Source organism: Opisthocomus hoazin, chromosome Z (genome assembly GCF_030867145.1).
Source record: "Opisthocomus hoazin isolate bOpiHoa1 chromosome Z, bOpiHoa1.hap1, whole genome shotgun sequence".
Classification (NCBI taxonomy): domain Eukaryota; kingdom Metazoa; phylum Chordata; class Aves; order Opisthocomiformes; family Opisthocomidae; genus Opisthocomus; species Opisthocomus hoazin.
Window position 1 is genome coordinate 29,378,814 of NC_134454.1, and position 16,277 is coordinate 29,395,090.

A 16,277-nucleotide genomic window follows, 5' to 3' on the forward strand; every position below is an offset into this window, starting at 1 on the left:
ATATCATGCTTTTGTGTGTGTGTGTGTATGTAAACACAAGAAGCTTTCATAAGTGGAAATGCCAAAGAATACAAGTAATAGTCTGGTTTCTGTAAAAGGCTCTGTCTCACAAAACAATCTGCTTCACAAACCCAAAACAAATCTCTAAAACAACATTCACGTGTTAACATTAGAGTATGCTTGCCTTTTACCTGTTTACCTATTCAAAACACAAACTGAGAAATACCGAGTCAAAGATGAACCTAAGTAGCAAATCATCTTGACAGCCGCCCAGTACTGTTATCACAGAAGATACCTGGAGTCAACGGGTTCCGCTCCCAAGCTAGTGCTTCCTCGGTGCCGTGACACTGCCCGTACCCCATTAGGACCACCTATAGACAACCTAGAATGAAAAGGTTGTAATTCAGTCCCTCTGGTGCGACTGTGCCTGTAACACACAGTTGTAACAGGGACTGAATTTGCTGTGGGTCCTCAGATCTCCCAGCTACCCACGAAAAGCCAAAGGGTGTCGACAAAGTAAGTTCTGCGTCTACTTTTGCTTCAGTGGAAGCCTGTGTGAGAAAAAAGCAACATTATCTCACCTTTTTTTTTTCTTGGTTACATACCCTATCAAGCATTTTTAATCAATTTTCCTTGTTATTTTGAGGGACTTTTGGGAAGGTTCCGTGGATTCTATTCCTGTAAAGGTTTTGTTCACTTACGAATCTGTGATCTCTTGGAAGTTTAAGAGAAAAAAAACATATATAAGTACAAATTAATGAATAATGCTGTGGTTTTCTTTCCTACTTCTAACACTGCTATTGGCCAGCTGTTGAACAATCAGTCCAATCTGGTTTGGTATATGCTAGTGTTTTTCATCATCACCACCCTCTGCCTGGGCCCCAGGTCCCAAATAGGGTGAAGTGTTAGCAGTTTGCTATATGTCTATTCCTAACTGAACACGAAAACCTCAAATAGTTCATAAAAATCAGAAGAAGATCAAATGTTTTCAAAGCAAATGAAGTAATGCTCGGCTATCAGACTCCACCTGCACATTCCGTACTTGTTGAAAAGAAAGGCAAGCCACCAGACAATATTTTATTTTCTGTGTTTCCTGAGATCCAGAGAAATTAGCTCCTTTGAATATTAAGCCCACAGTGCAGGCTGAAATGATCTCCATCTTCCCTGTGTTATACACATCGAAGAAGGAAGTTAAGTTCCACAAAACTGCTTGGATATGTTGGTAGAGCACAGCTGACATAGTACACCACTGGGATGATACTTAATTCACCAATATGGGCTCAGTAAATATGTGGGGAAAGAGAACCATTTTATTCATCTTTTGTGTTAAGTATGAACTTCTAATGTAAAGACTTACCCAGAGAATAGAACATCACATGTGTTTGTTTTTGATAAAACTGTGTAAAGGTTTGCCAGAGCTGTCACAGTGTGACAGCTTTGGCCATTTATTTTCCCAGATCTTCACTTTAAGTGCTACTGCTTGCTTGGGAATCTTTTTTTTTTATGAACAGAATTTAATAAATGTAAAAACGTTGAGAGTTCTGAAGAGGTTCTTTGCCCTAATCATGGTTCATTGCTGGCTAAAGCCAAAGTCTTTCTGCCGTTACAACTGCGCAACCCCAAGCCTGCAATGCCAGGCCTGCAGCCCATGATAGGCAGCATCATTGGTATAGCTTCATAAAACTGCGTTTTGACTAATGCTGAAACCAAAAGAAATAGATGTGTTAAACAAGCCTGTTGAAGTCGACAGCAGTCTGCATATGTCAAACCAACTCAGGAATTGTCAGCGACTCCATACTGGGTTCATTCTTTTCCTGCAACATATTGCTGAGTGTAGTGACCCTGAAAATAAAAGCAATTTTGATTCTGCTAACAGCAGTTCTGAATCTGCTAATGTGATTTCTGGTCTGGGTTTTTTTAGCACAGCACTAAATGCTAAAAGTGGCAGCTAAGGCACCATAGCAGTAAAGCCCTTACCTGCAAAGCCCTGCACCCACATCATGCAATGACAGACCTGCCCATGTGGAGCTCTGTGTATGATCGTGGGTCCCATTTAGCCTCACATCCACCTATATCCCCAGTTTTCACACTGTTTTTGTTCTAGTTATTGGCACATACAGTACACAGAATCACATTCCTGACATGACACATCTCTGAACCAGCAATGGTGACTTTCAGCTATCCTTCAAATGATTAATAATTGAGGTTACGTATTATTTCCTTACCCACGCCCCCCCCCCCCCGAGACTGGGCTGTCTGGTAACATATACTTTCAGTCAAATAGCTTAGAACGACCAGTTTTAGCCGTGCTAACCAAAGAAATGACGGCGATCCCACATGTTGCGGTTGTTTAGGTACGTCAGTCATAATTTTAACCCATTACCCAATTATCAACCAAATTTGAGAAAAAAAGTAGCAATTCCAGGTCTATAAGCGAAAATATGTTTCTGGGGGGAAGAGGGAGAAAATATCTGAGCTTTTCTACATGAGAGGCAACATGAGTTCAACCCTGAGCCAGCACCAGAGCAGGCACGCACGTGAGCGTCTGTGTGTGTGAGAGCGAGCGAGAGGTTGTGAAAGCCCCTCCGGTGGAAACAGCATCTGGGAGATCTGAAACCACATAAGACACCAGAGAACGAGGTCGTAAGAGCTAATATGGAGGAAACCAGTACCTGCAAACATGGGTTTTTTTCCACTGTATGAACGAAGATTCTCACTGTGTCTCACTGTGTGCCCGTGACAGATAATTTCCGATACTCTGAACTGCACGTGTACACAAACTGGAAGCCAGAGTACTCACATGTGGGAGCAACCATATCATCGTCAGCAGGAGCAATACACTAATGAAAGTTTTATTCTCACCAAGCTTTATTTCTAAGCTGAACATACTCTGATTCTCCCTGGCCTCTTCATGGATGAGCTGTGTAACAGTAGGCTGCAAAGCATCCTTGCTTCCCCTCCAAAGACAGGAGGAGACTGTGATTCTCACTGGAAAAAGAAAGTGCAGGGGAAAGACAGGACCATAACTGAGGTTTCATGGGAGAATGAGAGTGAGAGCGCAAGGGCGGACTGTGTTACAGAAATAATTGTAGCAGACTGCAAATTCCTCCAGCCGGTTTCAGAGTACAGCAGTGCCTCTCCCTGTCCTGCAGCTCTGTGCTGGAAGATGTCCCCAGCTCCCTTCAGTGAGCTGCTCTGCTGCTTACCAGGAAAGAGTTCAGGCACCCAAACACTGCAGAGCAGCACCGGCTCTCTCTGGAGGTGGAGACTCCTTCCAGGAGAACTCCAAAACCATCTATGAAATGTATCATGGAGGGAAAGGGAGGCCCCTTCCTGGCAGGAGACCCGGGTGACAAACAGGTTACTAGTAAGCCTTTTGTTGAGACTTAGAATGTCAGAATTCATAGAGTATCTCAAGTTGGAAGGGACCCGTAAGGATCATCCCTCCCTACCACTGAACTATAACTACTTCTATTTCCTCCCCATTGGAAAAGAGGGACAAATTAAGCTTTTTGTTTTGCACTTGTGACCCATGCATTCCTCCCATCTTCCTTCTCCAGTAGCAGTTTAGGGCTCATCTCACTCACCTAGGCAATTCTTACTCGTCTGTACGGCACAAGAATGGAAGTCTGCAGAATGAGGTTCATAGCTAGAAACTCCTACGGAAAGATTAAACATCCTGCAGAATGAAGAAGGATTCTTCAGAAAGGCTTCAAAGCTGCCTTGGTCACGTATCTGTTGAAAAAGACCAGACAAAAGCATCTCTTTGCCATGATATCTTCTCCAAAAAATATTTCCAGCTACACAACGATAACTACATATAACTAGAATTAAAATAAGGGGGTACCATTTACCGACTTAATTTCCTGAATAGCCCTTTGTTAAGAGCTGTGTGAAACCTGCCAGTTAGATTAATTGTTGATTTTGAAAATCAACAGAATGGGCAGAACTGTATAGTAAGTGTATATGTTACTGTAAGTATATGAGGAAAATCATGAGTTACATTTTTCAAGTAAGTCTTACACAGCCACACACGCAATGTTTCACTGCAGACATTCTTAATGTTAATCCATAACGTAACTAGCTGCAGTTAAGAGAGGGAAAAAAACCCCACCCAGTTTGTAGCTATCCTGTATCTCAGACAGGGTGATATAACATAACATATGTTTTAAAATGATAAAAGACTTCCAAGAATGAGACGCAGTTTCCAGAAAAATACTCATACACGCCCAAACAAAAGCAAAACCCTGTAATAATTGAATAATTGCAGCTTTCTGTATCCAAGAAGTTAAAAAAAAAATCCAACCCAAACCAGCCCTTTTCAGTGGCTTAGCTGGTCAACACTCTTATGCACAAAGCCCAGTGCTCTTCCCTAAAACCTAAGAATTAATCAGCATTATGTAAGAGATTTTTATAACACTCTAAAAATACATTGCGAATTCCTTTCCAGTGTTGGACTGAGAAGCTTTAAAGTACTGCCACCCCTTCATCCCCCTTTTTAACAAACACTGGATCTTCATTTCTGATATTAGAAACTTAAATTTGTCTCAGTGTTTGTGCCTCAAGTCTCATTAATTACAGTACTGGCCTCATGAGATGCAACTGCTGCTGCTAAGAGCAGTGTTTGTGCTCAAAATGATCGGAGCAAGGGCACAGATACACAGACACTATACGTGTGCAAACACTTTAAGAAAGAATTAATGACACATACAACTTAGTAAGATCATTTGGATGTTTTCACGTTGATTTACCTGCTTTACTAAGCAAACTTTTGTATTCTTGTGATAACGCTTTGTTTGCCTGGTGCTGATAGATAATGCACTGTGATAGCGTTCCTACAAAGGCAGTGGTAACATTAGCCTGGCAAATCTATAGCAGAATCCTATGAGTACCTTACTCCTTTTTGTGCTCTGTTTTTCACATGCATAATAAATAAATACCAGCACTATATCTGTATTTTCCACTGAAGGATCTCTAAGCAAAATTACAAAGTCATCACCTGAATGTTAATGGTAGCCTGGGAACCAGACCTGTGAAGAGAAGGAGTTTTAACATTGTTATTGGGGACAGAGCCATCCTGTTTATGTCCAGGTGTCCATTCCTGCCCTCCCAAAGCCCATTCCCCTCGCCCCAAATCACAATTTGATCTATGAAGATGCAAGGAATCTGCATTCCTTCAGATTAAAATAAATCACAAGAATGCAAACAAATTACATGTAAAACAGGAACAAAGCATTTTCAGCTGCGAAAATCTTGTCATGGAATGCATACCCAAGCACACCACAGCAATCTCATGGCTGCATTTTTAGGAAACACCTCAACATTGTCCTTTTCCAGAACAAAATTCTTCCCCATACAAGGCTGACACAACACTGACATAGCTATCTTCTCAAAATAATCCCCCACCCTCCAAACCACAAACAAATCAGTCTAAACTACTGAGGCAAACAAAACAAGAGATTTTGCAGGGGAAAAAAAAAACCAAAGAAGATGCAAGGACGACGGCCTCACCCAGGAATGATATCACCATTGTTACCAGTTTCACCTGAAAATCGTGATGATACTACGGCTGATGGGTGGCAGTACACAGTCTTGAACGGGAGGTAGCCAACGTCTCTGATGGGATGATAGCAGCTGTTCCACCGGGGCAAGTAAATATTTAGACGAAAATTGTACTCTGGATAAATACGATCCTGTACCAACGTTAAGTGTCAACTATCCTTTGTAGGCTTGCCCAAGGATTTCCATGCTCACTCTTTCCTTTCCCTCAGCAACTCGTTTTTCTGTATTTCACCCACAACCCAAGTCTTTCTTTGCTCTCTGTCCTGATTCTTGCCCTGCCTTTCTCTCTTTGTACTGTTTTCTGTTACCTGTCTTCACCCTGAGCGCAGTCAGTCAGAGGGCTAGCCTCCACCCCAACTCCGTGGTGCAAGACACGGAATCATTATCCCCTAGGAACCAGGGCAAAACACCTCCCTTTTGCTCACGCTTCATTTACGTGCCCTTCTCAGATTCTCTGCCTAGTCTTTTCCCCCATTTATCACCCAAATTCACTGTGCATTGTTCCTGTACTTCTTTCTCTCTTTTTGTTCTCACCCACAGTCATTTTCACCTTCTCCATCTCCTCTGCTGGCTCCTCCTACCCGTTCCCTCCTTCCTCACTTGCTTTCTCCTGCCATTTCCCGCTTACTTTCTCCTCCCACCACAACCCGCTGTTGCCATCTTACTCGTCCTTCTCCCTCTGGTTTTGCTGGCGTAACCTGGAAGTAAGTGGTCCTGCCACAATGGAGTGGCCGCTGCCAGCAGGCTGCATGGAAAGCCCCCATTCACTTCTTTCACCAGACCCACTCCAACTCTCCCACTGACCTGTTAGTGGGAAAAATGTAGCGGGGTGAAAGTCCAAGACAGACAAGCAACTTTGGCACAAAATGGCTGTTGTTGTGGTGAGCTTTAATCTGATGAATTCTGAATTCTTGCATCCTGCACAACCCGTGCTGTGGTTGAGAGTTGCCTGCGTGCGGCTACGATCACCTCGGACCCTTTGGCCGCTCGCTCCTTCCTCTTGCCTCTGCTACTCCGTCGCTAATTTGTTCCAGTTGCTCATTAATACTGCCTTAACCCCCCCCCCCCAACAATTTCACCTCGCCAACTGTTCCCTTCGCTCTCAAAGCTCGAAACCCAGAGGAATTTCTTTTCCCCCCTCTGGCTCCAACAACGACAAACAGATGCTTGTGGTCTACGCCCGGTGTGGCTTCCCTCCTCGGACCCTGCGGCCGGTGACCCCCCGCCGGCCAACGCCACGGGGAGACGGGTGTATCTGTTTAGAGCCCAGACGGGTGTGTTGAGAGCCCGGCCTGAGCGGAGGAGCGCTCCGAGGCCCTGGCGTCGAGCACCGCAGAGCCCGCTCGGGTCACGCACGAGGAGGGCCTGCGAGGTTCGCCGTTTGCCGGTATCAACGTCTGCCAAGACCCAGCGGCAAGGGCAAAACACAAAAACATAAATAAATAAGAACGCAGAGAGCGGGGTAATTAAAAAAAAAGGCGAGCCGTAAGCGGTCGCGGTGGCTGCTCTCTTCCTCTCGTCCCTGAAGCACGCGGCTATTTGCAATGCACCTTTAATAAAATCAAAGCATTTCCTTGAATTTTCTCCAGACGATTTTTTCTTTTTTTATATGTGTGTGTGTGCGTTAAGCTTTTCTAAGACAACACAGTTTTGGCTCAGGAAACGTCTCCTCCCGAGCTGCGGCCGCTGCAGGCCGGTCCGGGCCCGAACCGTCCCCCGACCGCAGCCGGCCCCCCGCCGGGAGCCCCTCACCGGGCCTGCTCCCCCCCATCCCTGGCACGGGAGGCTCTCTGGGCCCCCCCGAGCCCTGACCGGGGGGTCCGGGGGGGACACGCACACGGGTCTGACCCCGGCGCTGAGGAACGCTGGGTCGCTCGGGGCTGCCCCGCTCTGAGGGGACGGCGGGGGCCCCAAGGCGGGGAGCGGACCCTGAGGGGAAGGTCGGGGCTGGCGGCGGGGAGCGAAGCGGGGAGGATGAGGGGGGGGGGGGGGTGTGCCCGCGGGCGGCTGAGGGGAGCGGGCCGGGCAGGGGAAAGGCCGGCGCCGGTGAGGGAGCGCAGGAGGGAGGGCGGGTTGGCGGCGCCGGCTGCCGAGCGAATCCGGTCCGCAGTTTGCCGCTCGCCGCCGCGCTCTCCCTTCGCCGGCAGCGGCGGCGGGCGGGTGCCGAGCGCTCGGAACAGCCGGTTGTTTAAAATCCTTCTAGAACCGTTTCTAATTCCCCCTTGCGCCGGGGAACGGGGGGGTGGGGGGGGAGGAGGAGCCGAGGGGGCGGGGAGGAGGGAGCAGCCCGTCCGGGTCTCCCGCCTGTCCATCACCGCGCGGGGGGGCGTGCCCGCCCGGCCGGCCGGCCAATGGGATGTGTGTGTGGCGGCGTCTCCATGGTGACGGGGCTGTTCCCGGGGAGGCTGTGATGGGTTGACAGGTGCGTGACAGTCGGAGCTCTCTGCAGGCATGTACGGCAAAGGCAAGAGCAACAGCAGCGTCCCGTCCGACAGCCAGGCCAGGGAGAAGTGAGTGCAGCCGCGCCGCGCCGGCCGGGGACGCCCCCGACGCCAGCGCGAAGTAACTTTGCTGCCGGCGGTGCGGGCGCGGCGGGAGGCCGGGTGGAGGGGAACCAAGGGGGGACCGGCGCCGCCCGGGCCGGCGTGAGGGGTCAGGCGGCCGTCTCGCTGCCCGGGCGGGTTGCGTGTCTGTCTGTCTGTCTGTGCGCTCCCCGCGGAGGGACAGCCGGCCCTCGGGGGGGGGGGGGGGGGGGGTGCCGCAGCGGGCCGAACCCCGTTTCCCATTAGCGGCCGCTGCTCCGCGGGGCGGGCGGCCGAGCGGCGCCGCGCTCCCTCCTCCGCCCCCCCCCCCCCCCCCGCTTTCCCCCCTCCCTCAGCCGCGACCCCGCGGCGCAAGGTGCCGGGACAAGTTGGGTAACAAAGAGCCGCGGGGCCGGGGGCCGCCTCCCGCCGCTTCCCAACTCGCCGCCTCGCAACTTTTCCCCGGGACCGCGCAGCCCCGCATTGTTCCCGGAGGGGGGGGGGGCTCCGGCTCCTGCCCCGCCGCACGAAGGTGCTGCCGGGGTGCACGCACTCCCCCCCCCCCCCTTATTTTGTTTTCGCATGGTTTGTGGGGTTTTTTGGTGTTTTTGTTGTTGTTGTTGAGGGGCTGCCGGTGCGCAGCGCAGCTCCCTCGCACACCCCCAGCCCCTTCCCGGGCTGAGTCCGGCTGGTGCCGAAACAGCCTGTAAAAACTACTTCCCCCCCCCGCCCCCCCCCCTTTTTTTTTTCCCGAATAAAATCTGCAGCTGAACCGCACGAGGGCTGTTTTATCTCCCCCTCCCCCCGCGGTGTGAACGCCCCGCTTTTGAGAGCAGGGAACAGCCCTTGGGGGTTGGGGGGGGGGGGAAGCTCCCTGCCCCGCGGCCAGGGCGGACGGGAAAGGTTCTTTCGGGGAGGAAAAGGGAGTTTTCGGAGCGGACGGCGTCTCTCGGAGTTGCCCTGTGGCGGCGGCTCCTCGGCGTCGCTGGGGCCGGCTCGGCGCGGGGAGGGGGAGGAAGGGCCGGTGCGAGGGGGAGGAGGAGAAGGAGGAGGAGGGTTTTGGGAGGGGGCTTCAGCCCGGGCTGTGGGGGGGAACTCGCGGCCCGAAGCCTGTCCGCTGCCGGAGCCGCCTTGGGCTCGGCGCCCCGGCCGCGGATGGTGAGTTTCCCTTCGGGCAGTTCGCCGTGAGCCTTCGCCTTAAAGTTTTGGTGGTTTGGTTTGGGGGGAGATTTTCCCCCCCCCCCCCCCCCCTCTCTTTTCTCTTTTTGCTGCGGTATTTTCGAGGCTTCCCAATTTCCAGAGGCTGGCAGGCGCGCTGCCGGGAGCGGCAGCAGGCCGGGCATCTCTGTCCCTCCGGGAGCGGGAGGCGGTGGGGGAAATTCACGGTGTGGCGTTTGAAGTGTTGCGTTTGAGGATTTCACGTGTAACTCTGCAGCGGAGAGTTGAGGGAAGGCAAGAGACAGCGCTGGCGTGAGGGTGTTGGTTGCTGGGGTGGAGTGGGAGACGCGACGCGGGCACCGAAACCTCATCAACCGGTGGCACTTCTGAACTCCCAGTGCGGGAATATTTTTAAAAATAATTGCTGAAGCGGCTAGCGGAAGCGTTGTTTGGTGTAGCAAAGCTAGGCGGTTAAGCCATTTTCTTGCGCTGCGTAGTTGGCCAGTACGCTGGGTAAGTCCCTGAAGGGCGCAACGGGATCGCGCTGTGGGACTGGATACAGCAGAGCTGTGGGGCTGCTGTTGGCTGGGTCGGGTGAAGGTCGTGTTCTTTGGGTTCTGCTTCGCCAAAACCACCCAATACAAGCCACACACGCAACTCTTCAGCTCCTAGGGCTGAAACTTTAAACTGTTTTGGTTTTTTTTTTCAGTCGTCTTCTTTAATTGTTGCTGATATTTCTGCTGGATCCTTCCTGCCATAAAGCACGTAATATTTCATGCAGTGTGAAGTGCTTCGTAATTTTCAGGGCAAGGCTGCCAGACTGACCTATTGCTAAGTCGCAACTGCCCTTCGTGAGTGAAGTTATGGGGGGCCTGCTAGATGGTGCTGTTTGATTTAAATACACTTTGTCTGCCACTCATTGTAACTAACAGCTGGAAATGTGAATTCCTTGTGCATAGGTTGTTTCATGCAAAACACTGAAACGGATTGTTCTTAAATCATGGACTTGACCAGTTGGTAACTTCTTGGTAGCGTCTACTTACGGTTAAACACAACTGGGAATTTAGAAACAGCCTTTTCCTCTCTCATCTCCCTCCTCCAACCTTCCTTGCCTTTAATAAAAAAAAGAAAAAGCCTAAGGATTTGGTTTATGGCTGTGGAATGCAATTATATAGTCTACATTCCAGATTTTTTTGTATTGCATCTTTTCAAGTTTCTTCTTAGTAGATCAGATCACATCGTTGCCATTTTCATACTCTTTCTTTCATCCAAAAAGCTGTGATTACATTTTTTTTTCTCCTCTTTCTTATGACATTTTTTTACAGCCATGCAGTGCTTCTCCCAAGGTGATTCCTGAGTTCTTGCTCTGCTCAAAGAAGTTGCCATCGAATTAAGCATCTCTGCAAAAATACAGCTCCAACTTCTGCATGAGATTGCGTTAATTTGAAAGCCACGGAGAAAATATGTATGTTTGGCTGGTACATTAAGTACTTATTTAATCAAGAAGAGCAGGATTATAATTATGTTTAATTTGAAAGTTTTTAGAACAAAACATGTAACTGAACTCTGTCATGTCTCTGCAAGGTTTTAAGCATCTAAAATCTGTAGGCAGTAACCAGCCTCCGAAATACACTTGTAATAATTCAGGAAATAGAATTAAAAAAAAAAATGCACTACCTTGGGTTTGTGCGGCCTAATTACATGGAACATGTTTCTTCCCCATGAGAATATGTGCTAGTGACAGGACCAGGGTGTGAAAAGAGTATTTATCAAGTGTGGAAAAGATCTGTGTTGTTCAGATGTTGTTTGTAATCAAGGACGTGATATATTTTGCAGGCCAGTCCAGTGCCAAAAATGTTTGTAGCGTGGTATCTCACTATATACTGCCTTTAATATTTGTGTCCTTTGAGGTTTTGTAATTTGTATTAAAATGAACAAGTTTTGCGAGTCATTTGTAGTAGCCCTTGGCAAACTTACAGTTCCAAAGATGGCGTTTGTTTTATGGTCTTTCTCTTTGTCCCTTCTTCCTGACCTTTGGGGTAAATTATCTGTATTATGTAGCTTGACAACCCAAGTGAAGTGTGGATAGGTGAATTTGGGAAAAGTAATGCCTAGTTCTGTGCCAGAGAGGTACAGTGGAGCACAGACAGGTAAAACACTAAAAATGAAGGCACACGATACCTGTGAGGCGCGAAGAAGATGAAGAGAGAAAAATCCCAAGTGTTCTTGTGTCCCTTCCTCCCATTCCGGAACAGCTGTGACTTAATTTTGGGTTCAGGCCATCCCTGTTGCATAAAGAATGGGAAAGTTGTATTAAACAGTAGCTCTTCCACCACTTGTGCTGCGCCAGGGCCAGATAAGGCTCACCTGCATCATAAAAGGAAAAAGACTAAAATTTTTCTAAACATCATCGTTTGTTACACCTTCACAGCAAATGTGTCTTTTCTGGTTTTTTTTCCTTGTTCCTTAAAATTGGATTAATTCAGATTAGGATCTTGGACCTGCTGACATCTCATTGAATGATGAAACTCTTCAATATTGGAGAAAGGACGACCAGACTGTACAGATTTTATGTAGCTTTTCAAACAGGACTTTTATAGGCATTTGTGAATGGAACTCCACGTCTATGTATAAATAGTGTTTTAAATCAGAAAATATATGTAGAAAAATAGTTAAAAAGAATATATATCATAGGGAAAACTAAATTCTGAAGGGATTACGTGTTTTATATTCAATTGTCTTGACCTTTCAGTGGTCTTCTAAAGTAGTCTTTTTTGCAGGATGCCCTTGCCTTGTTGGGGCTCAGCAGACATGCAAATTTTGTTTAAAAACTGACCAAGGGACTAGAGACTGTGATTTACTTTGATATAAAAGGATGCCTGATCAAAATTTCAACATAGAAGCAAGCATTAGAGTCGGTTACTGATTGATTTTCAGCTCGGTGTGGGGCAGGACATAGAGAAAGAGGGAATCCTTGATTGCTGCTATGGTGATATTCTTGCTCCGATTTTTTGTATGACCCTAGTTGTAGTTGTCTCCTCAGTTTGATCTTGGCCAGCTGGTCACATGGAGCAAGGTGGTCGTTCTTCTTTTCCGCTTTGCTGATGCTTTGAAGAAGAAAAAAGATTAGTCCTTTGCTGTTTCTCCTCAAGTCTGTTTTGAATGGTTGGCTGTTCGATGTACGGCCTCTTTTTATCAGTGGTGTGGGTGCCTGTCTTGGTAGATCTCTCTTCCCAAGTGGGAAAACGGAGTGAAATTTATGCAACTTCTGTCATTGTCTTGGTGCCTGTAGATAGAGGACAAGCTCACCAGTGCTTTCCTCATTTGATTCTGCAGCTGTTTGGGAAAACTGAGATTTCTGAGGGCTTTTGAGGATTTGTGAATTTCTGGAGATAGTTTTTTTTTTTTCCCCCCTTTTTTTTTTTTCCTTTTCCAAATTTGGAAAGACCACATTGCATAAATTTACAGTAGTTAGGTTACCTTTCTCCAGTGTAATGTTTGTAAGCTACACGAGAATAAGATACAGATTATATTAGTTGGCTTCAATAATAAATTTGCTGCTCATCCCTAGGAAATGGTGAGCTAGTTTTTGAAGTTCCAGGCAGTGAAAGATGTATTGATTTTTTTTTTTTTCCCCTTTTGAAAACAAAGTTGATAAATTTTGTATAACAGGCTAGATTAAACTAAGTTTGATGTTTGTACGCCGATTTCATCCATCAGGTCTAACTTGTGAAAGGTGTACTACTGTGGGAGTCTGTGAACATACACTTTTTTGCAATTTTAGAAGAATATACTTTTTAATAAGGAAAAGCATGGAAGGGAGGGTTCTGGAACCAGTAACTATTTGTCAGTATTTAATGTTGATCACAGTGCTTCAGGTGCTATTTACACTCCACAGGTATGTCGGACAGCATATCCGGGTGCGTCAGGTGATGCTGCAGTTCAGACCACTACGAATAATTGCTTTTCCAGTATAGATTTAACAGATATTGACAGTGGCAACCATAGCGGTGGTGGACCGTGGAAACATAGTTCAGTACAGCAGCGTCCTGAAATACATACCCAGCTTTTAAGAGTATTGCTTACGGCGGGGATATTTGTTTCCATGCAGTTAAGCACATGAAAGTACTTTACTGGACTGGCAAGAACCAAGGAAAAGAAGGTGCTTCAGTTTCTGCATTGCTTGCTCTGCGCAATTGGTCTGCTTGCAAAAGGTTTGGGTTTATTTTTCCTGTGCTTTTTCTTAACGAACATTATGAAGTGCCTGACTCCAGCTTTTGTGGGCACTGCAGTGCTGAGCAGAGTTTTGCTGCTGAAGAGCAAGGACTTCTGGAGCCTGCTCAGACCCCACTGGGTACAGCAGATGCACTCTTGACTACAGTGAGCATGATTTGGGCTTAGCTAAGAGATAGTTAAATCTTCTTGGAGGAGACAGCGATTAACAGAAAGAGATATATATTAATAATTCATACTGCTTAAATTGTAGGCATATGACGATGTCACAAGTATTAAAGTAGCCAAACAAGATTTTCGTAACTTTACCAAACTTGAATTGATTGGGTGGAAAATTTATAATGGCTTACATATGCCTTATTCTCCTTTATTTCATTTTTGTGTGTGTAAAAACTTCAGTTGAAATGTTTTGGCCAATTTTGAAAATTCAACAAAAGAAGAAATGTATTTTCCAGTCTTTTAAAAGTTCTTGCAACTTTTATTGTGGAAGACCAACAGTACACCTCTCCTTTGAAACATTTGAAATCTGGTTGAAAAAGGATGAGGGGTTTTATTGCAGGGATGTGTTTTTTCTGTTTGCATGAGAAAGCATCTGAATTTAGCCAAGGATACAAGCCTTTTCAAAAAGATCAATTTGCATATGTTTGGGGCTTACTAACTGTAATCGCTGCATAGTTCATCTTTGCTGGGAGCGCAGCAGATACTGGGATCGGAGGGGTGGCTTGGGGAGAAAAATTGGGACTGGGCACTGATGGGAAGTGGAGTGTAAGTCCCGTGAGATCCCAGGATGTAGAGATAACGGGGGTTGGCTCTTGAAGGAGGGTGGATGAAGCAAGGTGGAAATGGCCAGGCTGGAGAGATGAGACAAAGGATTGCTCCCTGAGGAGACTGGCATTGGGGTCGGAGACGTGGGTGGGAGCCGGTGTGTCTAGACAAGGAGAACAGACCTTGTTCAAAGCAGGGAGCAGAGCCAGGACAGCGATGTCTTCAAGGAGACAGGTCAGGATGTGGAAAGTTTCTGTTGAGTTCAGAGGAACATGTTGTCCCTCCAGGTAATACAAAATGACTGTTCCTTTGCTGCCAGTGAGTACCTGTGGAACTGAGGGGTAAAATGTCTTCTCTCCAAGATAAGACCTACAAACACCTATGAAATGCTGACTTGACTGAAATGGCAGAGAGGTGTGTGGTAGTCCTAGAACCTGTAGCTTGGATGAGGTGTCAGAGCTTTGTGGTGGAAGGACAGGATTTGCCATTCAAAAGCAGCTGCAATAGTGTGTCTGTGTGTGTCGAAGTGCAATGGCTGGGTGTTGCACTTGCGTTCTCTCTAACGTTCTCTTAACTTGGAAAATACAGGTGTATACTAAGTGTTGTTCTTACTTCATCTTCGTTTGTGTGTTGACCAGTTTATTTTTCTTCCTCTGAAAAAACTCTGGGGGTTTTAATGTGCAGAATAGAGCATTGTTTTTGTAATGAGTAGCTATTTGATAATTTGCTATTTTGCTGTCATGCGGTATGTGCCTAATGGCTGACTTGCCATTTCAGAGTACGGCTGTTCCTAGAGCAAGAATATATTGTTTCTGTGGTGCCCAGCACCACAGTGTCTGAGTGTCAGAAACATTTAAAAGTATACATCAAGCCACTCCTGCCTGCCCGCCAGTTTGAGAAATGGCAGTAAGTGCAGAAAGGTGAAAGGCAAAAATATTTGCTGATAATTGGGTGCCCAAGTTGAGATGTGTAGCCCTGTGTTTTTGGTGGGTTTTTTTTGAGCATCACAAACACCACTGATGCATACGTACAGCTTCCACCGTCCCTTCTGCCACTGATTCGAAGGATGAGATGCCATTTTATCACGTCGAGCATCTGGAAGATGAGGAACAGAAAAGGATTCATCCCCTGCGTGAAGCTTGTTTCAGATGAGTGGCTTACGATGCAGAGCCATCCTGTGGCGTGCCCGGACATGGAGGACCATTTCAGGCTGTCTCGGAAGGACCCATCTGGAGCACGGTCCCCTCCGCCCCAGAGCCTGCCATCTCTCCTGGTACAGCGTGCCGCTCTGCCTCAGGCAGGCGGTGATTCAGTCCAGGGCAGGATGGAAACGGGAGTCCCGGTGAGCAGTGGAACGGGTGAAACCTGATTTCCTGGACATCTATCTTCCTGAGGTCATGCTGCGGTGTTTCCGTGAAAGCCAACAGCTGAAGCAACTTGTAATATTTTTTTTAAGATTGCTGTCTCTTTTTTTGGATATACTTGAAGTTGGAAAATGAACTCAAAAGTTATCCAGGGCGGACAGTTCCTTGCTTACACACAGCATGACCTCCGAAGCCTGCTTTCCTTAGGGAGGGAGGCTGCAAATAGATGACCGTATGAGTGAGGGTGATAGAGCCGCTTTGTCATGACAGCTCTGTGAACCTTCAGGGTGCAGAAAAGGGCACGATCCTGCACAGCCTAGTGAGTTACTCTGCGAGTGCAGGTAGTTGGCAACTGCTCAAAAACGCTTTTAAGAGTTTTCTGCAAAAGCTGCTTTGAGCACCGGGAAGAACACAGCTAAATGATGGTTTTTCTCAATGAATATTCAGTAGCTACAACTTCAAGGCTTCCCAGCTGTGTTGCTTGGGATGAGGGCCACTTGGTTCCTGCTAGAACGGAGTGCTGGTCCAGGTTGAGTCTAAGCTGAAGTTTTTTTCCGGTGTCTGCTCAGTTGAGCCGCAGACCCCTGCGTCCAGATAGCAACAAACGTGTTAATTCAGAAATCCTGATGACCTCTGTGCATGCTTCTCTAGGTTTTAGGTAATTTCTCTCTTC

At 47.3% G+C, this 16,277-nt stretch overlaps 1 protein-coding gene across 6 annotated transcripts in view; it reads left to right on the forward strand.

Annotated features, from left to right (window-relative positions):
- Window positions 1–7,965: 7,965 nt before the first annotated feature.
- SSBP2 (single stranded DNA binding protein 2) overlaps window positions 7,966–16,277 on the forward strand; it is a 202,138-nt gene continuing 193,826 nt past the window's right edge. For all 6 annotated transcript variants that reach the window (XM_075411740.1, XM_075411744.1, XM_075411741.1 and 3 more), the window contains exon 1: window positions 7,966–8,072. In XM_075411740.1, the coding sequence (XP_075267855.1) occupies window positions 8,014–8,072 (59 nt within the window). In that variant the 5' untranslated portion in view covers window positions 7,966–8,013. The remainder of the gene's footprint in view (window positions 8,073–16,277) is intronic.